The sequence below is a fragment of the Homarus americanus genome, unplaced genomic scaffold, assembly GCF_018991925.1.
Source record: "Homarus americanus isolate GMGI-L3 unplaced genomic scaffold, GMGI_Hamer_2.0 scaffold34921, whole genome shotgun sequence".
Lineage (NCBI taxonomy): Eukaryota > Metazoa > Arthropoda > Malacostraca > Decapoda > Nephropidae > Homarus > Homarus americanus.
In genome coordinates, this window is record NW_024741901.1 from 1,656,066 (window position 1) to 1,681,921 (window position 25,856).

The 25,856-nt window shown below is 41.4% G+C and overlaps 1 protein-coding gene across 1 annotated transcript; it reads right to left on the bottom strand.

Moving 5' to 3' along the window:
- Positions 1 to 10,163: 10,163 nt before the first annotated feature.
- Positions 10,164 to 24,297, bottom strand: LOC121876234 (probable thiopurine S-methyltransferase). The gene is made up of 7 exons (XM_042381232.1): positions 24,181 to 24,297; positions 22,877 to 23,007; positions 22,271 to 22,392; positions 20,485 to 20,611; positions 14,298 to 14,425; positions 12,670 to 12,800; positions 10,164 to 10,908 (listed from the first exon to the last, which is right to left on the bottom strand). Exons 2-7 carry the CDS (start codon positions 22,991 to 22,993, stop codon positions 10,799 to 10,801), a joined length of 735 nt encoding a protein of 244 aa, XP_042237166.1. The 5' UTR covers positions 22,994 to 23,007; positions 24,181 to 24,297; the 3' UTR covers positions 10,164 to 10,798.
- Positions 24,298 to 25,856: the final 1,559 nt, after the last annotated feature.

The following is a 25,856-nucleotide window of genomic DNA, read 5'->3' on the forward strand; positions in this document are numbered from 1 at the left end:
GAATTGGAAGAGATATTCTAAAATGAATTAGGGGGTGGTTAAAGGACAGGAAACAGTAAGTAAGCATTAATGGTCCTTAATCCAATTGGGGTGACGTTACTCGTGGAGTACCCCAAGGCTTAGTACTTGGATCATTACTATTTATTATATACATAAACGACATACAGGGTAGATAGAGGCATAGACAGCAACATAAGTAAATTTGCTGACGACACTAAAATAGGGTGTGTAATTAAATCTGACGAGGAATTTGCAAAACTACAGGAAGATCTAAAAAAAAATTTTGCATGGTCTGAAAAATGGCAGATGAAATTTAATGGGGACAAATGTAAAGCACTTAGTCCAGGAGATGTAAACAGAGAAACCAGATATCAGTTGAACAACGATGTTATAGAGAAATCCGACTGAGAAAGATTTAAGGGTGATGATAAGTAGGAATCTTAAACCAAGACAACATTGTGTGTTTTCTCGAAATAAGGCTACAAAGTACTGTACTGTACTTGGGTTGATACAAAGGAGTGTTAGTTACAATGTAAGGGTCCGTTTTCCTTACTTCAGATTTATTCTATTTATTCTTATATATTCATTCTCTTTATTCTTCAATATTCTTTTCCTTACTTCATTTCTTGTTTCATATATATTATTGCATTTTCTGAATTCTATGTCCTCACTTCCTCTCAATTATATCCTGTTTTAGTTATATTCTAAACCATGGATTAGTCTGGGAAACCATGTCATTCTTATTAAAACCCTTATTATACTTACAACGTTAGCCTGCCACCACCCAGACTTTTATTAGAATATAACATATTTTAGTGAACTGTTAGGTAGCGTGCTAGTGAGCTTCTAGGCACGTGAGTTACAATAGTTATTTTCTGAGAACCTATGGGTAGAAGGAATAGAGCAGTGATACTCGTAGTTTTCTAATTCAATATTTATTAACATATGGAGTAAACGAGAAGTTAATTAAGCGCACTCAGACAAGACTGGACCACTTAGGTCTTACTTTACACATAGCAAAATAGATCTTCATTTCTTGATTACAACATTACACACTCATTATATTACTTCATTGTCAATACAAATGATTATATAACACATTCGACAAGATCCAAAATTAAGATATTATTAAACACATCATGTTAGTTCGGAATGAACAACATGGCACTTTAACTAGACTCAGTGGTAGTACACCTGGTTGGTGGACTTAACCCCTATACCAATGTTACCACGGGTAATACCAACATTCATGGGTTCAATACTCAACCTGGGATAACTATATTTCTGCTAATTAATCCCCAATCATAGGTACCAATACTGCTCAATACATATAACCAAGATCAATGGACCAGACAAGAGTCACAAGACTGAGTCCACTGTTCGCTGGAGTTGTTTACACTGACAGCCGAAGCTCGCTCGCAAGGAGCGCCCGGGGGTAGACTTGGTGCAGTATCTTCACAGGGTTCCCTGGGTAGTTCTGTTCTTGGATTCTAATCTCGCTATATTAAAGACATCCTCCAAGGACCATCTTGCCCATAGGTGGCTACCGCACCTCGGTAGTGGTGCCAACACAGACAATGCCTGGAGATGCATTGAGGAAGAGTCACGAGCGTGTATGTCTAAATCAAATACTCATAAATATACGTCTGGCAGCAATGCAGACGACACTTACTTTACTCGAATTACTTGGCACATGATTATTTCACTATGTTAAAACATGAACACTGATATTCACAAAATCGACTAAGTTAAACTGATTTAACATGGCGGCGGGAAACAATCGTTCACATACCTGGAGATGAGTTGAGGAAGAGTCACGAGCGTGTGATTCGCCCTTGTGCATTCATATATATGTGAGCCTGGGGCACTTCCGACCTACGCATACATACCAGAAAGGCTAATCTCACCAACAACAGAAATGCTATTCAAATCGGTCGCTGTACACTCAACTATGAAAATCAGTGTCACGGGTCAGGTGAATTTCTTATGTCTATTGTTATAATCTAATCAGAGATTGAGTTTATCAGAAAAAGTGAAATGGACGTTAAACACACACTAACAACTCCACTTACTGGAAACCACAAAACACAGCCAAGGAATTCTTCCTGGAGAGAGCTGTTAGGTTTTGGAGATTTTGAGTTTGACAGAATTATTCCATGAGATTAATAACTTTCTTAAATAGACAACTGACACTAACTAAACTACAAACATCCGATTCTCTGATGTTTGGGCATCAAAATAATCTAACTTCAGTAGCACTTGGAAACTCATGGCTATCCCCAAGGACGATATAAGGATATGCCACTCATACTGACAGACTTGACACTCACTGACTTGACAAGTTTTACCAACCATAAAGACAGTTGAAGCTTTCAACATCACTCACAATGGAGCTTGAATGTTCTAACTGTAATCAGACATATCTAAATTGCCTCAACATATGCAACCACAGTTGCAATTTCAAATTCTGTGTCATTATACTAAAGAATAACGAAATCTCGGGTGCAGTCTAAGATACAGAGAAAACGGTGTACTCAGGCGTCCTGAAGCGATGAGAAAACCAATTTCTCAGACGGGAGACACAAATAAAGAAATCATAGCGACATGTTTTGTGGGCTATTGAGTGTATTATGAATCGTCTGATTTTACGTTAACTGACGTGTACGACAATTTTTTTTTTCATTTAATGGGCACCTCCCTACATCCTTGTGTAAGGTGAAGCACAGAAGCGTTTACAGCGCCCAACAGGGAAGCCTGCTAAGTTCATGCTTGCCTTATGTCTCATGAGTAAGGGCGTAGAAGCCTGAAGAGTCGAGGGCGTAGAAGCCTGAAGAGTCAATGGTTTATGTTTAATCAAGTTATTGGAAGCTCCAACAACTTGTCCCTGAATACGAATTCGCAACTTCCGATTTACAGCAGGTACCTACTTTGCTGCTAGGTGAACAGGGACCAAGGGGACTAAGAAGTGTCCAAACAACTTCCGCCGACCCGGGAATCGAGCCCGTGACATCTGGCTTGCGAGGCAAGAACGGTACCGCTCTACCAGCAGCTCCCCTGTGTACGACAATGGTCATTACAACAAGACAAGCGAGGTTATCTTTAAACTCTGTCTTACACTTGTGATGTAATGACCACAGTCATACACGTCAGTTAACGTAAAATCAGACGATTCATTTTGCGCTCAATAGCCCACAAAACATGTAGCTATGCCTTCTTTTGAGTCCCCCATCTGAGGAGTCCGTTTTCTCATCGCTTCAAGACACCTCAGTCCTCCGTTATCCCATTTTCTCTGACTTACTGAAACCAACCAGTACAAATGTTTGCCGATGACGCCAAGTTATTTCGGGAAATTAAGAACCAAGCGGACTGTGAAGAGCTGCAGAAGGACCTCTGTGGGCTCCAGGAATGGTCGAAGGAATGGCTGCTGAGATTCAATGTCACGAAGTGTAAGAGGATGCACCTGGGGCGTACCAACGGTAAGGAGGCGTACCATATGTCCCAACGGGATGAAGAAAATGTACTAGTTGAGACTGTGTGTGAGAAGGACCTAGGTGTGTATGTTGACAATGAGCTGAAGTTCTCGGGCCATTGTGAGAAGAAGGTAAATCAGGCAAATAAATTATTGGGTCTTATAAGAAGGTCGTTCAGATATCTAGACGGTCCGTCCCTCGTGACGATCTTCAGGAGTGAAGTGCTTCCCCATCTGGAGTACTGTCACCCCATCTGGTCCCCGAGATATGCTAGGGACTGTCAGTTGGTTGAAAATGTTCAAAGGAGGGCCACCAAGCTGGTGCCTGCACTTCGGCATCTCAGCTACCCTGCGAGATTGGAGCGCCTGAACTTGCCTAGCTTATACTACAGACGGGCAAGGGGGGACCTAGTTGAGGTTTATAAGCATCTCAGGGGGCACTACTCAGTTGAGTGTCCTTACTTGGAGCTGGCGGACGCTCGCCCCACAAGGGGTCACAGCTCAAGATTGAAGAAGCCGCAAGTCCGGAAAACCGTGAGGGCAAACTTTTTCGGAGTGAGGGTTGTAAACTCTTGGAACAATCTACCAGAAAGTGTTGTGACGGCACCGAGTGTGAGCTCTTTCAAGAGAAGACTTGACCAACACTGGAGCGGGTTCAGGTACATTCAGGAGCCGGTGCATGCCCAGTATTTGCCAACAGTGCGTGACAGAGACGTGACCGATCGCCCGGGCGGCTAGCGAGCCGACCTTTTGGTGAAGAATATAAAGGAAAAGAGTCGTGACCGATCGCCCAAGCGGCTAACAAGCCGATCAGTGGCGAAGAGGATAAAAGTAAAAAAGTAATTTAAGAAAGTCATTAGTCTCCTGAGAAGAACATGTCAAACTCCTTATCTCCAACATCTCAACGTATATACATAAAGGCTCCTTGTCTATAAGTCCCGCCCAGTTGTGGAACTAACAGTTGTCAACGTGTATATTCCACTTTTTCCTGGCAAGCTCAATCTCTGATTAGATTATGTAAATCGACTTAAGAAATTCGCCTGACCCATGTCAACTGAGTTTCATATTTTAAATGTGTAGCAGTTGATTTGAATGTAATTTTTGTCATTGCTTGGGTAGCCATTTCTGGCAGGTGTTGAGTTGCCATTTAGCCGTATTTAAGCTCGTGCGCAGGAAAGACGTCACTTCTTTGACGTTCTCCAAAATTATCAGGTATGTGAACGAGTGTTCCCCGCCGCCATATTCATTCAGTTTAACTTAGTCAATTGTGTGAATATCAGTGTTCATGTTGTAAGAGTGAAATTGTCATTTACCCAGTGAAAGAATTAATATAAAGTAAGTGTCGTCTGTATCGTTACCAGACGTATGTTTTGTATAGTTGAAGTTAGGCATTTACACATTCGTGACTTCTTTGACGTTCTCCAAAATTATCAGGCTCAGTGTGTGTACTGTATTAGCTGAACACCCAGCAACTGCCGGGGTCGGTAGTTGCAACAACAGTTAGCTGTATGGGACGATGTCGTTAATTCGGCAGGATTAAACTGTGCTAGTCCGCAGACTCTGCCTCTGGGAGCTAGGAGGGACTCCCTCGCCGAGTCGCCGTGTGTCAGTGTACAACCGACCCCTAACCGCAATCTTCAGTTGTTGTGGAGACACCAGTGTCATATACCCTGGGGCATTCCTTACAGTTATATGGGTAAAGTATTAATGTTGTTGCATATGATTGGTGATAATTAGCAGACATATAATTATCACAGGTTAAGTATTCAACCCATGAATGTTGGCATACCAGTGGTATTGTTGTTATCGGAGTTGAGTCCACCAAACCATTGAATACTAGTTAAAGTGCCATGTTATTCATTCCGAAATAGCATGTTGTTATATAGAATATTTTAATTCGGGATAGTGTCAAGTGTGTCATATTACCCACTTGCAGTGATGCCCTAAGAGAAACCCCTGCTCGCTGGAAATGGTTCCATGACAAAACCCCAACGGGGTTGTCATTTATCAACACTAATCTAACCTAACCTAAGCATAAAAGTGTTTTATTTTATATCTTATATATGAGACTGGAGTTTTGTCCGTTGGGGTTTTATCCGGTCACCGCTGGAAATATGTCGACGACTCCACCATTAGGATCAGCGTCAACAATTCTGCTCCCGACTATACCGCCCTTCAGGATTTATTGAACAGTCTCCAAAACTGGGCCACCAACAACCACGTCACCATCAACCATACCAAGACCATGGTTATGCACATCAACCTCTCCTCCGACATTGTCCCACCCCCTTCCATTTCTTTAGGTCCAAACACACTCCAGGTTGTAGATTCCACTAAGCTCCTCGGCGTCACCATAGACAACAAACTAAATTAGAAACCACACATCAGTGAAGTTGTCAAATCCTCCAGTTTCCGTCTCCACCTCCTCCGCCGACTCAAGTCCCTCGGAGTTCCTGCTCCAGAGCTCCTCAGTGTTTACTCAACATTCATACTTCCCAAGCTCACCTATGCCTCCCCGACCTGATCTTCCTCACTAAATGCCACACAACATAAACACCTAAAAAAAGTGCAAAAGAGGGCATGCAAAATTATTCTCTCCCCTTCCTACTCCACATATCAAGACGCGCTCAACACACTGACCTTTTCGACTCTCACTGACCATCACCACGACCTCATCTGCAAATCTGGTAAGAAGCTTCTGCACCATCCTCGACACCGGCTCCTACTAACACCAGAGATCCCTAGCCCGAGAATTGCTGTTCGACACCACAACCGCATCCAGCCCATACGTGCACGAACTGATCCCTATAAGAACAGCCCAGTCCCAACCATTGTAAAAATTATCAATAACTTGTAATAAACCAGTGTATTCACTCCCAGTAAATACTACTTCTTGCACTGTCACTATGTTGAAATACCCTGTAGTTTGAGCTTTTCCCCATCTAGTTATTATATATCTTATTTGTATCACTTATGTTATTTGTATATTATTTGTAAATCGAAACCCATTCCCCAATTATGTAACTGTATATTTTCATTCTTCTGGCTGCCATGCTCTTTCAGTAAACCATTAATTATTATTATTATTATTATTATATAATGATTGTTAAATGTTGTAACCAAGAATTGAAGATGTAATTTGTTACTTGTAGAGTAAGACCTGAGGGTTCAGTCCTGTCTGAACGTATAATAACTACTGTATTTTATTTGGCAAAGAAATACTACAACAGTTGCTTGATGATGTAGAAAGTAATTGAAGTTGTTTAATGATGTACTAAGTAATTGAAGTTGTTTAATGATATAATAAGTACTTGAAGTTGTTTAAAGTAGTAATAATTAATTGCAGATCTATTTTATCAATGGTACAGTAAGACGTGAGGATCCAATTCTGTCTGAATGAAAATTAACATCTTTATCACTCCTTATGTTAATAAATATTAAATTAGTAAAATATGAGTATCACCACTCTATTCCTTCTAAACATTGGTTCTCAGAAGATAACCTTGTAACTCACGTGCCTGGAACCTCTCTACCACTCTACCTAGCAGTGCACTAAAACATGTTATTCTCATAAAAGTTTGGGTGGTGGCAGGCTACCGTTGTAAGAATAATAGTGTTGTACTAAGAAAGACATGGTTCCCCAGACTAACCCATGTATCAGAATATAAGTAAAAACAGGGTATTTTTCCCCAAGGTAAGGACATTGAAATTCAGAAAATACAATACCATATAAAAAGAAATGAATAGCAGAAGAGAACAATGACTTGGAAAATATAAGCAAAGAAATGTAAGAGATATATATACACTGTGGAACTAAAGACCCAGCATAAGAAAATTACTAAATATATTGTAGTGGACGTCTCCCCTACAACTGCATATCCGCATTCCAATGCAACAGTATCCTAGCAACCAAACGAGCGGCCCAAGGGGAGGCGTCACCAGATGCCACAGTATCCTAGCAACCAGCCACCTGCTACGTCTTCCCTAGCAACGGAGTCGAGAAACCGGCGGGTTTACTTCCTGCGGCTGTGTATATAAGCTCTGTCTCTCCATTAAGATTCATTCTGGCCTCGGTTCCTGAACACGCAACACCTCCTCCTCCGCCGCTGCCTGGCGCCCCTCGCTTCTCCTCCGCCTGCCTGGCGGTCCTCGCTCCCGCCGGCGAGCATGGCGACCCACCAGCTGCCCTTCTCTGAGCGTCCTCACCAACCAGCTTTCTTATTCTGCTCACGGTTCCTGAACACGCAACACCTCCTCCAAGCAAGCTCCTCGCTGTCCAGCTCTCATTCAACCTGGAGGCCAGCAACAGGCAACATCTTCTCTAACGAAGCTCCTGCACATCTACCTCCTTCAACACGCTACACAGCGAACGTGTCTACTGAGCAGCTCCTCACCACACGGCATCTCCAGCACCAGACTGTCTACCATATAACTTATATTACATAAGAAAACCACCACCTTAGAGTTTCCATCCATCCTGAGTGCTAGACAACATAATATCACGAAACAATACAATATACACCAGGAAAGATTAATATAAAAGATAGACATGAGTAAGAAAGGAAATAACTAAGAATATAAGAATATAAGCCAGAAAATAAGTGTAAGTATTCATAAATGTAAGTAAATAAGGACATAAAAGAAGAATATAAAGAATACCAATACTTGTATATAAATACATTGAAAATTACAGGGAGAGAAATATAAGACAGATACTTATATATATATATATATATATATATATATATATATATATATATATATATATATATATATATATATATATATATATATATATATAGTATGCAAGTAAATCACTGTAGGTGCGCGTGATCTAGGTATATGCTGATAACCACAAGGAAAGAAGAAAACACGAAGTTCCCAAGCGCTTTCGTGTAATTCACATCTTCAGGGGTGAGTACAGACTAGAGAGAGAAATACAAATCAAGGTGTATATATACAGAGGAGGGCGAGACCAGGTCCACAATGGTCCACCATTGTGGACCTGGTCTCACCCTCCTCTGTATATATACACCTTGATTTGTATTTCTCTCTCTTGTCTGTACTCACCCCTGAAGATGGAATTACACGAAAGTGCTGGGAACCCTGTGTTTTTCTTTCTTCCTTGTGGTTATCAGCATATACCCAGGATCACGCGCACCTACAGTGATTTACTTGCATACTATATATATATATATATATATATATATATATATATATATATATATATATATATATATATATATAATATATATATATATATATATATATATATATATATATATATATATATATATATATAACTATATATATATATATATATATATATATATATATATATATATATATATATATATATAAATCTATATATATATATATATATATATATATATATATATATATATATATATATATATATATATATATATATATATATATATATTTCATAGATCCACAATGAAAACGTGGATAAGATAAATCTTGATAAAATCACACGGGAAAAGGGAAACAACGGAGCACCTTAGCTTTCGTCTTTATTCAAGACATCTTCAGAGGCAACTGGATTACATGGACAGAGAGAGGCTTAAATATACAGGGTGACCTTGAAAACATGAGGTCAGGTCATAATGATGTCATCCACTAATCCCCAGACCAACACACACGTAGAGGAGCTTAAGAGAAGGGGGTGACGTGACTAGTCAGGTCAGGTCAAAAATAAGGGACCCACTAAATAACTATCATACATCCAGATCAAAGGTTTTCAAAGCATTTTTAACCTTGGGCCACTGACAAATAAATTTATGTAACATATTATCAGTTTTGAACTGACCATCACTAAGGTTTATTGATTTTAATTCCTTAATCAAACTAGCTTCAACCAGAAGTCTTTCTGTGACACAAGATGATTTAAATACTTCTAAGCTTTTTTCCCAAGCAATGGGATGATTATTATTCCTAACATGAACAAACAAGGCACTGCTTTCAGATGCTGTTCTGATATTATACCTTTGTTCCCCAGAGTAGTGTTTAAGTTAGGTTAGGAGGTGTGTATCTGTTGGGATAATATAATTTTGTGGAGCGCCCTGAAGGCCTATTGAGGGTGGAGTTAATAAGTTCTTATTTTTTATACCATTTTCTCAGTGCTGGATATAATTTTGTTGAGTGCCCTTAGGGCCTATTCATTGTAGAGTTATATATTTCTTATTTTTTTAATACCATTTTCTCAGTGGTTGATATTATTTTGTTGAAAGCCCTTAAGGCCTGTTTCGTGTGTGCAAGCAACAATTCTTAATACTTTGAATTTATTGTTGTCTAATGAGGCATTGTCTGAGTTTCTAATAATTTCAATATCATGTACAATTTTTATTCCCCGGAGTAGTGTTTTAAATTCAGGTTAAGAGGTGCGCATATGGTGGTGTACCATTATTTGATTGTGTCTGCAGTGTTGGAGGGAATATAAGTGTCTAAATTTTACAGTGTCTCGTTCATCCCAATCACAGACGCTATCCTTCCACGGGTCACAGAGAATTCATTTTGTTAGAAAATTTAAGTGCTCTTGTGCTGGTTCGGGATTTTCTCCAAGGGGGCGCTTCCACTGCAATTACCATCTAATAATATTTAATAAACCCCAAGTAAAGTGAGAAATAAATGTCCAGTAATTCCGACCGTTTATATATATATATATATATATATATATATATATATATATATATATATATATATATATATATATATATATATATATATATATATATATATATATATATTTATATATAAAGAATTGAAGAATAAAAGGAATAACTCAGAAGGATAGTATAGAATATGAAGTAAGGAAATCGCGCTCTTACAGTGAGACTGTACTACAGAATGGATATATAATCCCTAGAAAGATGAAACCTTGAGTACAGAGACAGGTTAAAGTATCTTTATTTGTACTCCCTTGAGAGACGTAAAGTGAGGGGCAATATGATAGAAGTGTATAAATGTAAGTCAGGGCTATACATAGGTGATATAACAAAGTTACTCAAACTATCCAGCCAGGAGCAAACTCATAACAATAGTTTCAAATTAGAAAAATTTAGATTTAGGTGCAAGATAGGTAAACATTGGTTTGGAAATAGAGTAGTGGATGAGTGGAACAAGTTACCAAACATCATCATTAACTCTAACACACTAGATAGCTTCAAATATAGGTTGGATGGATATATTAGCCATCGGGGTTTGATGTCAACTGCACTACCCAGTAGGGACCAATAGACCAGCTGCAGTTTCCTCCATTCTTATGATGTTATGTTCCTATGGTTGTTGATGGCCTCAACCTCCATATATCTACTGAGAGTTCTTGGGAGTTATGAGGAAGTAACTGTTGAAGAAGGACTCCACCTCCCAGTCCTCACTGATGTCCAGAGTTTCCAACACCCTCAGTCTCCATGAAGGTCCTGCGGGAGGATAGTCACGTTAGAAGAGACGTGATGGGTTATGAATTGTGTTGACCGCCATTGTAAATTATAGTTGGTGAATGATTTAATATTCTTGGCACAATGTTCTTTATATACCTCAAGTTACACCTGCCCCTCCCCCTAACCTACTCCACTCCCTGCCCCTCCCCCTAACCTACTCCACTCCCTGCCCCTCCCCCTAACCTACCCCTCCCTGCCCCTCCCCCCTCCTGACCTACCTCCCTGCCCCTCCCCTGGCCTGCCCCCACTCCCTGCCCTCCCCTGACCCTGCCTCCTGACCTACCCCCCCTCCCTAACCCACCTGCCCCTCCCTAACCGACCCCTCCTGCCTCCCTAACCTACCCCACTATCTCCCCTCCCCTAACCTACCCCACTATCTGCCCCTCCCCCTTCACCAGAACCACAGCCGAGATACATAGAGACCTGAGAATGAAACCCATCAACCAGCAGCTGCACACCCTGGCCAGCAGAGTCTGGCAAAAGATAGAACGATCAGAGCAAGAACTCCTTCAAAGACTCCTACCAGATAACGACAACAACCATACATGGTTCCCAAAAAGTTACCAAATCTCAAAAGGTCCATTACCACCCCCGATCTACACGGCCAGGCAATAGACAACCTCCCTAGACGAGCATCTGCCAGTAGGGTCGGCGGAATATGAAATAAGGCCCTTAAAACACCCATATATGGGACAGAGTAGGATGTCTAGTGCCTGTACCGACAGACAATAACTAACCCATGACACAACCCTAACACACTATTAGCTTAGCTAGGCGGTCAGCTCGCCCTCTCTTAGCTCCTCCTAAATTTCTTCAATTTCCGAACTATAACTTCCTTCACCCACCTCTAATCTTCTTTCACCCCTCCCTCCTTTCTCTAAAAAAACTAAAAAAAAAACTACCCAACTCTCTGCCCCTCCCCCTAACCTACCCCACTCCCTGCCCCTCCCCCTAACCTACCTCACTCCCTGCCTCTCCCCCTAACCTACCCCACTCAGGAGTGGGCAAAGTGGACAACTGCCCAGGGGCCTCCACATATTGCAATATTTTATTTATTTGTTTATTCATTTGGATTATTTTTATTTTCATTCTTTAAAATTCATGTTTATCTATTCCATCACGTAAAACTATGTTCAGCAAGACGCGTGATAGAAATTAGGCTAGCTACTCCTTGAAATTCATGAATACCTGGTTTTCCTATGAACCGTATATTTTTAATGAATGCTATTGTTTTTGTTGCTAATATTATATTTAGAATTTCACAAACATATATTGATTAAAAATGAACTACATGGAATAACGAAATTGAGATTAAAAAATAAAATAAAATATTTTTTTCATTATCACTTTCATTATGAATGCCATCAGGGCGCTGTGTTATAATTTCCTCAATATAACTGCATATGGCTTCAAAATTCTCCAAAGAAGTGTTCAAATTTCAAAATTTTCCCGGGGGGCTTACAGCGCCCCCCGGAACTCCCAGCTGTTTAGGCTCGCTTCACTCGCCACCCCACCCTCTTGGGTAGTTATAATGAGGGGGGGCCTGCACAAAGAGGCTGCCCATGGGCCTCCACAGGTCTAAATCCAGCACTGATCCCACTCCCTGCCCCTCCCCCTAATCTAACCCTCTCCCTGCCCCTCCCCCTAACCTACCCCACTCCCTGACCCTCCCCCCATCTGCTCCTCAGCTACCATCACCTATCCCTCTCCTCACCCCTCCTTCTCACTTTCAGCTCTCACCAAACTCTAGCTTTAAGGTCCTGAAGGAGACGGAGTTAGGGATGCCGGTAGCTTCTGGGGGCCCGTCATGACACACCTCAAGGAAGTACCTGGAGTCCTCCTTCATCGTCGCCATCACCACGTCCACATACCTAAAAGGCGACCACACTGTTACCTGAAGGGTGATCACACTGTTCCCTAAAGAAACTAATTCAGTATGATGCATTTAAAGGAAAATAACCAAAATTATAAGAAATAACTAATGGAAAGTCTGATTTATTTCGGTGAAAGTATAACTTAAGAGGAAGTTATTTTAATAAAGTGCAACATTATAAAACATGACTGAGCTGTTATCATCATCATCTCGCTGGTCGTCGGACACAACACCACGATGCAGAAGCAACAACATTGAGTGACTTAAGGACACAAGCTCGTCAGGTATTTTTAGTGATAAAATTTACAAATAAAACACTGAAAGCAAATAAAAATCTTATAACTGGACATACTATAAGCAATGTCTTTACAATTTGATATAAACTTTAAAGAGAAATGCGGAATACTTGCTGGAATCTCATATATATATATATATATATATATATATATATATATATATATATATATATATATATATATATATATATATATATATATATATATATATATGTATCTTGATAAAATCACACGGGAAAATGGAAACAACGGAGCACCTTAGCTTTCGTCTTTATTCAAGACATCTTCAGAGGCAACTGGATTACATGGACAGAGAGAGGCTTAAATATACAGGGTGACCTTAAAAACATGAGGTCAGGTCATAATGATGTCATCCACTAATCCCCACACCAACACACACGTAGAGGAGCTAAAGAGAAGGGGGGTGACGTGACTAGTCAGGTCAGGTCAAAAATAAGGGACCCACAAAATAATTATCATACATCTAGTTCAAAGGTTTTCAAAGCATTTTTAACCTTGGGCCACTGACAAATAAATTTATGTAACATATTATCAGTTTTGAACTGACCATCACTAAGGTTTATTGATTTTAATTCCTTAATCAAACTAGCTTCAACCAGAAGTCTTTCTGTGACACAAGATGATTTAAATACTTCTAAGCTTTTTTCCCAAGCAATGGGATGATTATTATTCCTAACATGAACGAACAAGGCACTACTTTCAGATGCTGTTCTGATATTATACTTATGTTGTTTGATTCTGAGCTGCAGTGTTTTCCTGTCTGTCCTACATAATTACAATTACATTTGCTACATGGAATACAATAAACACTTCCATTTACATTCAAACTTGGGCTATTCCTTATTAACATATTGGTAATGGTTGAGTCATACTTGAAAACAACATTAATATTTAGAAGCTTGAGGGACCGAACTAACAAATTCATTACGATAGGGCAGAGTCAAAATATTCTTAAGTGTAGGAACTTGTCTGGTTTGAGAGGAATGAAAGGATTTTTTAGCCCTTTTAAAACAACGATCAACAAACACAGAAGGGTACCCGAGTTTCTGTGCAATGGAAAGCTACGGTGCTCCGTTGTTTCCATTTTCCCGTGTGATTTTATCAAGATATATATATATATATATATATATATATATATATATTTAAGAGTAGAGGAGCACCTGGGTGAGCTACTGTACCTCTGTCTATCCCCTTCCACTATGGCGGTGTAGGCTCCCCAGTCAAACACCGCATCGAACTTGCCCAAGGCTTCAGAAGGCACCTGCGTTACATCACACACGTACACCTGCAGCCGCCCATCACTACTCTGAAGACGGGATGAAGGTCAGTTCCTTTTCTATCGAGTCTTGCAACAGTTCAACACGAAAGTCAAAACACATCTCTCATATCACAGGACTCAGAAGATCATGCAGTACATCACATCCATTTTCTGGGCTGGTTGGTAGGTTCATGAGACCGACAAATCACCTCTACTCACAGTGTCCGAAACCCTTAATGATATTATAAAACACTGAATCATCTTCTGGATTTAACTTCACCGATGCTATTATGATTTTCTTATCTTCGAAATAGAGACAGTATTTGATTCGTATAGTAGATTTTGCAGGATACCCTTCTTTTTCCCCTCTGGACCTCTTACTGAAACTCCTAAACCCGCCAGGGTTGCCAACTCGGATTTTCAAATGTCGCTAGGTTGGTACCTAAAAGCAGCTAAATGTCGCTAAATCTTCCATGGAAAGTCGCTAGCTATTATTCCCCCCCTTCAGTAATTTGATGCAAATAATATTTTCCTAATGACGACTATAATGGACGGAGTATAAATAAAATGCATTATGTAAAATTAAAAATATTATCTGTATTTTGTTTAAAGTTTAATGTGCACACTTACCTATTATTCAATAGTAATTGCATCCCAGTCCTCTTCGTAGTCGTCGGCAGTGTGAACAACTGTAGAGCTGGAAGCATGTGAAGTGCTTGGTTCAGGTTCTCTTGTAACTGTATGCCTCCACAGTCCCTATCTTTCTTAAAATATCACTAGGAAGTTCATAACTTGCACAACAGGTGTTCTGTCTTTTTAACCCATACTTTATTGTAAGAATTGCCTTTAATGTCGATAGTTTCATTTTGTTGCGCAATTTTGATTTCACAAAGTTCATATTACTAAATGTACGCTCTACATCTGCGTTTGAATGCGGAAGAGATAAGGCAGCGAGTGCAATTTCAGCCAGATTATGGTAAGGGTTTTCTCCTGTCGCATCTCTGTAATTTACCACTTCTGACCACAATTTTAGGGTGTTAGATGCATGGACGGGCTGACATCAAGTGATCAGAAATAGACGTGTCCCTCCTTCTGTACCACGACCCGTTCAAATGTATTAAACTTTTCTTATTATTTATTGTCCCTGTAACCCCGTTGCTATATATTATGGCTCGAAATTAGGAAAACTGAGTTTTCATGGACAGTCCAAAAGTATCCAGAAAGTCGCTAGATTTCTGTGGATATCTCTAGATTTGCGACAAGTCGCAAATCGCTCTAAAATGTCGCTAGAAAAAAACAAAAAGCTCTAGATCTAGCTACAAAGTCGCTAAGTTGGCAACTCTGAAACCCGCCCCTGTAGCCTAACTAAACTTGAGCTTCACCTAAATATTATTGTATGATTCCACGAATCTTCCTCCCAGCATCTGAAGATCACATAATTGCTGAACTGCAGTGATCATACCAAAACATTCTGCCAACAGCACATCAGCGGTGTAATGCAACATTTATCTTGTCTTCCTTTACATAATATAAGATAAAAAGTGTATTAGGTTAGGTTGCGTCATTTTACGAGCGATTTTTTTAATGTAGCAATATCTGGTACGCTGGCAAGTTCCCAGACTCGTCGAATGTAAACTAAGGCGTTAGTGATTTCACTTTACTTATTTTCTTAAGCTCTTCACCACTGGTCGGTCAGTCATTCTTTGTCAGGCATTTTTTTTTTTTTTTTTTTTTACGGAGAATAGCCCACCCGGGCACAGGTCATCGACCCACAACGGGGCCTGGATGGCGACAAAATATGAGTAAAAATAAATTTAAAAATAGAAGAGAAAAAGATTATATAGTATTACTTTTTACTTTTATCCTGTTCGCCACTGATCGGGTCGTTAGTCGCTTGGGCGATCGGTCACGTCTCTGATACACACTGTTGGCAGATACTGGGCATGCACTGGCTCTTAATCTACACCACGAAGATGCCGGAAAACCAGCGTTTTGAAGTGAGACAGATTGTAAAAGTATGGAAACACAGAAGAACGCAGAGCATTCCACAGTTTGGCTGTGCGAGGAAAGAAAGGTGTACTCTAACGGGTTATTCTAGTGTAACCGACATCCACACAGAAACGGTGGGCACCACGGGCAAAACGAGTGTTACGAGCCCCAGCCTTGGCGAAACTACACAGGACACCGAACCCACCGAACATTGCCCGTTAAAGTACCTGTAAAAGAGAGAGAGAGAAGCAACATTGCAGCAAAGAAAAAGGGAAGAGAGATTATCAACTAAAGGAGGAGAGTTAATAAGGTAATATACCTTTGATTCCACCCTATCTAACAGTTGGACAGAAGAAGAGCCACCTCAGATATGAGAGCAGTACTCCAAGTTGGGACGAATGAATCCCTTATAAATCTGAAGCAACTGCTCAGGTGTGAAGTAGCTACGGCATCTGTACAGCATTCCCAGTTTTCGGGAGGCACCTTTAGCAATGTTGTGGATGTGTAGCTTCCATGACATATTAGAGGAAATGGTGAGGCCTAGCATATCCATTTTGGAACTTGGAAGAATGATTGCGTCCTGAAATGCGATTGGTCAGAGAATTTCTATTTTGGAAAGTGTAATTGAAAATACTGTGTTTTCTTACTATTGAATTTTACCAAATTTCTACCTCCTCATTCGGAGATGATGCACAGATCCGCACTGATAGATGAAACGATATCAGCTCTAGAAACAGATCAAGTTTGAGAGTTAGGGGGAAGGGAAAAATGAGAAGAGTGAAGAGTAAAATCGTCAGCGTAAGAATGGATAGAATTAGTAGTAGTGTGAAGTAAATCACTGATAAAAAAAGGAAGAGAGTAGGTGGAAGAACAGAACCCCGTGGAACACCACTATTGGTAGAGAAAGAGCAAGAGATCGATCCCTCGATAGCAACTGCCATGGATCGGTTCTCAAGAAAGCTAGAAATTAGACAACAAAGTGGGGGAGAGAAACCTTAAGAGTGAAGTTTAGAAAATGTAGTACTAATAAACGCTGCTCCAATAGTAGCAGATGTCCACGAGGTGAATGAGATACAGCCACCACAGTGGAATGGCATTTCGATGGAAAATGCGGACATATGAGTTAAAGAAACTTACTCAAAAATTGTCAGGTGGTCGCCAGCTAACCTGTTTGAACTATCCAAGTGTGCGGCCACCAAAGAAATGATTCAGGAGATGATTCGCCTCATAACTGAGTGCACTCTGGACTGCTTCCTTGCCCCGTTAGCTCTTCAAATACTGGCAATAATACCACAACAATTGTGTCAGAGGACACACACAAAACTAAGCACAAAGAAAATGCGGCAGCAATGAAGAGAAGATTGACAATGTGGCAGAATGGGGCCCTTGAGTATCTCCTATGTGAAGCAAGAACACTGCAGGAGAGACTAAAATTTATAGGAGACGGAAAGCAAAACACCGATGACGTTGCAAGAAAGTTTGGAAACAAAATGCGTGTGGGAAAAGTGTCTTTGGAGGTAAGATCTCTCACAGAGGAATCCTCCGGTGGGGTTCTGCCAATAAACAGAGAGACATTAAAACAACTGATAGAAAAACATCCCCCTGCAAGTGAAGACGAAGGCATCAGGTTCCAGGATGACTATATCCCACCAAATACTGTCCTGTTCGAGAAAATAACAGGAGGGATGGTGTGGAAAAAGGCACTGAAGACTCGGGGAGGTGCCGGCCCTTCAGGTCTGGATGCAAAAGGTTGGACAGTCATCCTCAGCACTAACAAGTTTGGCCCCGTAGCAAGTGATCTCTGCACTGTCATTGCCGTCCTTGCAAGAAAGCTGGCATCCTCGTGCTGCCAACACCTCCAGGCCCTGACAGCCTGCCGCCTCATTCCCCTGGATAAGAAACCAGGATGTAGACCTATAGGGGTGGGGGAAGTGCTGAGGCGGATCATCGGAAAGTGCATAATGGAGGTGGTAAAGGATGATGTCAGGGCAGCAGCAGGGAACCTACAAGTGTGTGCTGGCCACTAGGCTGGTGGGGAGGCGGCCATTCACGCCATGAGATTGATATTTGAGCAGCGTGATTGTGAGGCCGTTCTCCTGGTGGATGCTTCAAACGCATTCAACATACTTAACTGCAAGGCTGCACTGCACAACATCAAGATCGAGTGCCCAAGCTTTGCGATGTATGTTGAAAATTCGTATAGGAATCCTTCAGACCTCTACATAGTAAACAACAAGGCTCTACGAGGTGATACCATCCTACAGTCGACCGAGGGAACAACACAGGGGGACCCCGTTGCAATGGCAATGTATGCAATTGGCCTATCAGTGCTCCAACAAGAAATAAAATTTGAAACAACTGGGGTCAAACAAGTGGCATATGCTGATGACCTTACAGGAGCAGGAAAAGTGGAGTGCATCAAAAAGTGGTGGGACCTGGTAACATCGCGAGGTCCACAAATAGGGTACCACCCAAACGCCAGCAAGTCCTTCCTCATCGTGAAGCCAGAACATTATGAACGGGCATTGGAGGTTTTTGGCGGAAGTGAGGTCAAAATAACTAAGGACGGCCAAAGACATCTAGGCGCAGTAATTGGCACTACGGACTTCAAGACCGAGTACGTAGCGGGAAAGGTGAATGAGTGGGTTAGCGAAATCCAAGCTCTGTCTGAGATTGCTAACACAGAGCCACATGCGGCCTTTGCAGCATTCACCCATGGAGTCAAGCATCGCTGGAACTACCTGATGCGTACCATCCCTGAGATTGGACCCCTCCTCCACCCTCTGGAAGAAGCTATCAGTGTCAAGTTCATTCCCAAACTAGTGAAACACCCTGACTTAACCCCAGCAGAAAGAACACTTCTTGCACTTCCACCAAGACTGGGAGGGATGGGACTAACTAATCCAGAGGAGATTGCTGACACTGAACATCAAAATTCACTTAAGCTCACGGCAGCCCTCACTGACCACATAATAGCCCAGAATGCAACAGGGGAAGTGGATACCAGCGAAGTAAATAAGATTCGTAGGTCCATTACAACAGATCGGCAGCACTGCCAAAATGACATGTTGCAGCAACTATTGCTGCAGGTTCCAGAAAATTTGACAAAAAAAGTAGCTATAGCGCAGGAGGTGGGCGCCTCGAACTGGTTAACTACGTTACCGATAAGGGCAAATGGTTTCAGCCTTAACAAACAAGAATTTACAGATGCCATTGCTCTAAGGTACGGTTGGCCAGTAGATGGTTTGCCCTCCCAATGCGTGTGTGGCTCTTCCTATGATGGCGATCACGCCATGGTCTGCAAGAAGGGGGGCTTCATATGCATGAGGCATGACGAGGTAAGGGATCTCACAGCAAATATGTTGAAGGAAATCTGCCGGGACGTCATGGTAGAGCCGACCCTCCTTCCATTGGATGGCGAGATCTTCCAACACAGGACTTCAAAAACACATCTAACGAAGCCCGTGTGGACGTCAGTGCTCGAGGATTCTGGACGCGGGGACAGCGAGCTTTCTTCGACATCAGGATTTTTGATCCCATGGCCGCTTGTCACCGTAACCTAGCTCTTGATGCTGCACATAGAAGGAACGAGAACGACAAGAGAAGGGCATATGGGGAGAGAATTCAAAACGTTGATCAAGGCAGCTTCACTCCTCTAGTGTTCACAACCTCTGGTGGGATGGGCCCAAGTGCAAGATGTTTCTAAGCCAGACTCGCGGAGTTGATCTCCGAACAGAAGCAGCAGCCCAGAAGTTATGTTACAGCCTGGATGAGATGTCGACTGTCCTTCTCTCTCCTTCGGTCGGCTTTGCTCTGCCTCAGGGGAACGAGAGCTTCTGCCCCTACTCCGACAACTGCTGCAGATATTGACTATGAGGCTACAGTCACTGAATGCCGCATAGATCTGCGGCTCGACTAATCTAACACAGATAGGATAGCTTCTTATGTATTAGGATACTTAATATTAAGGTAAATAAATGGTGGCGAAGGTGTGGCTATTGGAGGAGGCTGGAGGCCACGATTTAAAAAAAAAAAGTAGTAGTAGTAGTAGTAAACTGAATAACCTTTATTAATAAGAGTTTGTTGAGGAAGTTTACAAGTGATTTCACTTAACGTACCTTGAAGAGTTTACCGAAGGGGAGGTCCTCTACAGAGTGCTGGAGGTCAGGGTACATCTCGTAGAACTCCCTCACTGGTTTCTCTACACCCTCGAGGCCAACCACTGTGTTCCCTCGCTCGTACAGCCTAAGGAAGGAAGGAGGAAGTCTGGTAAGATGGACACCACAAATGTACTCCTCTCCTACAACCTTGTGATTCCTCTACCTCAACTAATGGACTAAAATAATGACCTACAACATCAAGCCTAATGATCAGTGTCATATTGTATCTGTCCCTTATAAATGATGTAAACACTCGCTCCAAAATGTATCTTTAAAAATTTATAAGAGAAAATATGACACAACGGATGAAGGATTTTGACAACACTACCGAGACAACAGGAGTCGTAGTGTTCATTGTGAAATTCATCGGACCTCTCTGTGAAGATACTCTAAGGAGTGTATACCTTCGTGAATAAAATTGCATGACTTTATTACTTAATATTGATAGTTAATACGAACCATCATGACTTAGGAGCAAACGGTACCTGGGAAAAAATCATGAAAGTTATGACTGAATTATTATCAAGCTAGTGGCGACAAACCATACACACACTAAGGCTAAAATATCACGCTCAATATAGCTTAAAAGTTATACATATTGCAATTAGGGATCAAGGAATCATACACACTGGGAAATCATACAAATTGAATCTGAAAAATCATACGAAGTTTGTCCGGGAAATATTACAAACTTTATCTGTAAAATCCTAGTAATTAAGGCCAAAATATACCAAATTCTGAGGAGTATCAATCCTGAAACTCTTAAAACAGAGAAGATTTTATATAATGGTCATTAGTGTCATAAAGACTATAAGTTCCATAGTTAAGATTACAGTACTATAAGCCACGTCATCGAACACCCGCTTCACAGTAAATCTAGTAGAGCACTTAGACACACTATCATGTTTTGCCAACTCCGTTATATACTCGAATATTATGCTTTACCAACTCTATTTAATATAGACCACGCTTCACCAACTCTACTTACTATTATATCATGCTTCGTGAACTCCATCTAGACCATTGGTTCTTAACCTTTTTAGGGTCGCGCCCCCTATAGCAGTTGGTCCTCATCCCCATGCTCCCCTCCTTCCTTCAAATAAAATTCTAAATCTAAAAAGTCTAAAACAATTTCCTCTTGAATTAAATAGGAAAATTGAGAAACTAGTTTTTCATTCGTTACTGTAATAGCTTTAATTACTCAAAAGAGTCTGTATAAGCAACTCGTTAATACACAACATATGTAGTGAGATTTTTTACACTGCTTCTGAGCTACCAGATCCTGAATACGTGCCGCGTGCCAGAGAGATCACAGCGCAAGTCCCCTTCAACGTTCAGTTTGTTTCTGTATTTGGTCTTGACAGCAAACCAGTGCAGAAAATGCAGCCTCACAAAGATACGTAGATCCAAACATCATCGGAATCCGAACTACTTGACGTACAGTTCCCGACATTATTACTACCTTAATTCAGTCACATTGAGTGGAATTTTACATTTTGATTTATGTATTTACCATTTACGACTTTTTGAACTATCTGTGGGGAGCGAAAATCCAATTAGGGACATACACACACACCCGTTAAAGCCATTCCTTATTTTTGCTCTGGGTTCCCCCCACCCCCCCTGGAAATTACTCAGGACCTCTTGGGGGCGTGCCCCCCCCCCCGGTTAAGAACCGCTGAGTTAGACTATTAGAATCCACTATAATGCTACAACAAGTGTTACAGAACACTCCTTGACTCACCATCGTAGATCGGGCGACTTCCCACACAGAGGCACCAGTACGTGGGCTGGCTCAGACGGCAAGAGCTCCTTCACATACTTCACCAATTGTTCAGACGGCCCTCCTTTGGCTTTACTGGATGGCTGTAAAAGTGGAAGTGAGTGTACAATGGTAGTAGTGGTGATAGTGATGAAGGTGGTGAGGGTGATGGTGGCGGTAATGAGGGTGGTGATGGAGATGGTGGTGGCGGTGTTGGTGATGGTAGTGATGGTGATAATGGTGGTGGTAGTACTGGCGGTGTTGGCAGTGGAAGTGGTAGATGAGAAGAGGTTTAACTGATGGAGGAATTGTAAGAGCAGGATAGAATGATGGAAGAATTGGGGAAGAGAAATGCCTTACAGATGACACGAAACATGAACTATAAGCCTCCAATGTTTGTACCCGTACGTGTACTGGTGCATTCCAATCAACCTTGTATCTGTATATCTACACCTGTGTTTGTATCAGCATATACAGTATACGTGTTTCAGTGACCCATGATCCCGTCCCTGTTTTATACCTTCCTTAGTTAACATATAAAAATTAAATACATTATAAATTCATATACATCATGCCCATTTTACTTACATATTTGTCATACATTTCTACCCAATCACCTAGATGCCATTCTTTCTTCTGCATAAGCGAGTCGTCCATGGACTCACAGGCGTCCACGTTGGTAAGGCCCTCCTGGTGGTCAGCCATGGTCCACTCCGAGTCTGGAGTAGTAGTCGATATTATGGTGTTAGTAGTAGTAGAATGAGGAGTACCAAAGTGCTTGTGTATACATAAAATTGTATAGAATTCAGAGTAAGGGGAAGAGAGAGAATTTGTGTGTGTGTAATGGTCAGCATGCTCGCCTCGCAAGGGTTTGATCCCTGGGCAGAGTGAAACTACTGTATAGGCAAGTTTCTTTACGCCATTTGTCTCTGTCTACCCAGCAGTAATTGGGAACCTGGATGTTAATCGATTTGCGGATCGTGTTCCGGGGTAATGGTTAGCCAGTGCTGTTAGCGAGTTGTCCGGTCTTCTCGGACTATTCCTTGACACTTGGTCATGCAGCTCGTTAATTCAGGGTGTGGTTGTTGTGTTGGCGACAGCTTCTACACCTTAAACAAGTTCACCCCTAGGTGGCCCTTGGGCCGGCCATCCTCGTTGTTTGATGGCCTAGCGTAATTAATAAGTTTGTTACGTAATTAAAAACCTTAGTTGTTTTACCACAGTAATAACATCAACGTCAACCGGCCTTGCTATATCTTATCTTAATTCCTTATACCACTTGTCACCTCACACTCTTGCGTTATCAACAACAGGTAAGATTTCGGGACGCGTGAAAAGTTACTTGCTCGTATATTATTACTGGGTGCCTTAATGTATATAAACTACCAAGGTCTAAAGAATATTTCACTTAAACTGCGTTGTTCTTTTGACTTTTGTACCTATAAATATTTCAGCTGTATCTGTAGTTTTAAGTGCCTTACATATTTCGTGAAGATCTCTGTCGTGAAAGTTTGTATTATAACAGCAACATTGTCCTCACCTGCAGGCGACTTCACACATCAATAAGTGAGGATAATGTAGCTCTTGTACAGTCACACAAACATTCACACGATCTCCACGAAAATTTCAAAGGCAGTTTGCATACATTTATACATTTTTTGAAACCCTATATAGTGGTTTCGTGGTACTGTACTATAACTTAACACTTTGGGTACGACAGTATTAGTTATTTACGATATCTATTCTACTGGTGGGGTGAAGTTATCGGCCTCCTAGGGGTAACTCAAGCAAATAAATCATTTGCTTTTCTTTGTTCTTTTTCCCATAATAAACTTAAGGCCATACGTTTCACCAAACACATATAACTAAATAATAATCACAATGATATTTACCTGAACAGATAATGACCGTAGACGTTGCGTAGACGGAAAATTATTCCAATGCACTTGCAGAGAACGCTGTTACTCTCACCGTTGCTACGAGTCGACTGACTGATCATAGAAAATAGTCAACCACTGAACCTTGAAGACACACTGATGTTTATATCACGACTTGGCAACTCAGATCGACACCTTAAATAAACATTTAATTTGTCCTTAACAAACTCGACAGCTACAAACTCGACAGCAACACACTCGACAGCAACACACTCGACAGCAACACACTCAACAGCTACACACTCAACAGCTACACACTCAACTTTAAATTGGGAGGGAGATTGGGTGTCCTTGGAATGGGAGTGTGTGAGAGGGAGCTAGGATGTAATAGTGGTGACGGTGTGGTAGTGATGGTGTTGTGGTGATGATGAATGTGGTAGTGGTGATAGTGTGGTAGTGATGGTGTTGTGGTGGTGGTATGGTAGTGATGGTGTTGTGGTGGTGGTGAGTGTGGTAGTGGTGGTGTGGTTGTGATGGTGTTGTGGTGGTGGTATGGTAGTGATGGTATTGTGGTGGTGGTGAGTGTGGTAGTGGTTATGGTGGGTGCGGTAGTGGTGATGGTGCGGTAGTGATGGTATTGTGGTGGTGGTGGTCTGGTAGTGATGGTGTGGTAGTGATGGTATTGTGGTAGTGATGGCGTGGTAGTGATTGTGTGGTGGTAGTTGAACGTTGATGATGTGAGTATTAATGGTAGTGGTATTTGTAGTGTGGTGGTAGCGGTGATGGTGTAGCTTCAGGTATTTCAACTCCCAGTGTCATTAATCACCGCTCACAAGTAACTTCACAACGTATCTAATTAAATATGAGTAAGCTACTAACTCAACTGGCTTTTGCGTTGTTTCACTCTCACACAACAGTAAGAATCCAACTTATGTATGTGTTGTAGATTATGTGAGACAGTCAGTTACAGCACCACATATTTTACCTGACGCCCTTGACTTGTACCCAAGCTGCAGGAAGGTGCTGTGCGGAGGCGGATGTCAAATGTGATTGTCATGTTATATTGTTGAAGTGTGGGTCATGGTTCTTTGTTGTGCTCTCTCTCTCTCTCTCCCTCTCTCTCTCTCTCTCACACACACACACACACACAACCAACACCTAATGGCTGACTTGACCGGCCGTACTTCGCCTGATCACAAGACAACACGCCCAAGTCCACTTATAAAGTCGCCTCGAGCGATGATGATTCTTGGTAATTCATCCTCATTGTCCTCCTACCTGCTCCACCACACCTTCAACCTGTACAATCACCACCACAATCAGCTGCATCACTACCACCGGCATCATATTGTATACTACAGTACCATTGTACTGCGCACACCATTGTCATTCCTATTACGCTACATAACATTCCAATCCACCGGTTATATAATATTAATTGTATTTATTCATAGCATTAAGGAGAACTCAAGGTATCTATAAGATGATTGGGAAAGTCCAGTTGATCCGGACTAGTGTACTTTAGGACTAAGTGTGGTTGTCGTGGTTTGAAGGTCATACTATTTACGTCTGTGAACGTTTAGCGAACCTAACTTCTGCAGATATATGAAAATACATGAGAACAATGATCTGGAAAAAGGATAAATGTATCAGAACTATGTGAGGTGTTGGAAGTGACCCAGAAACTATAC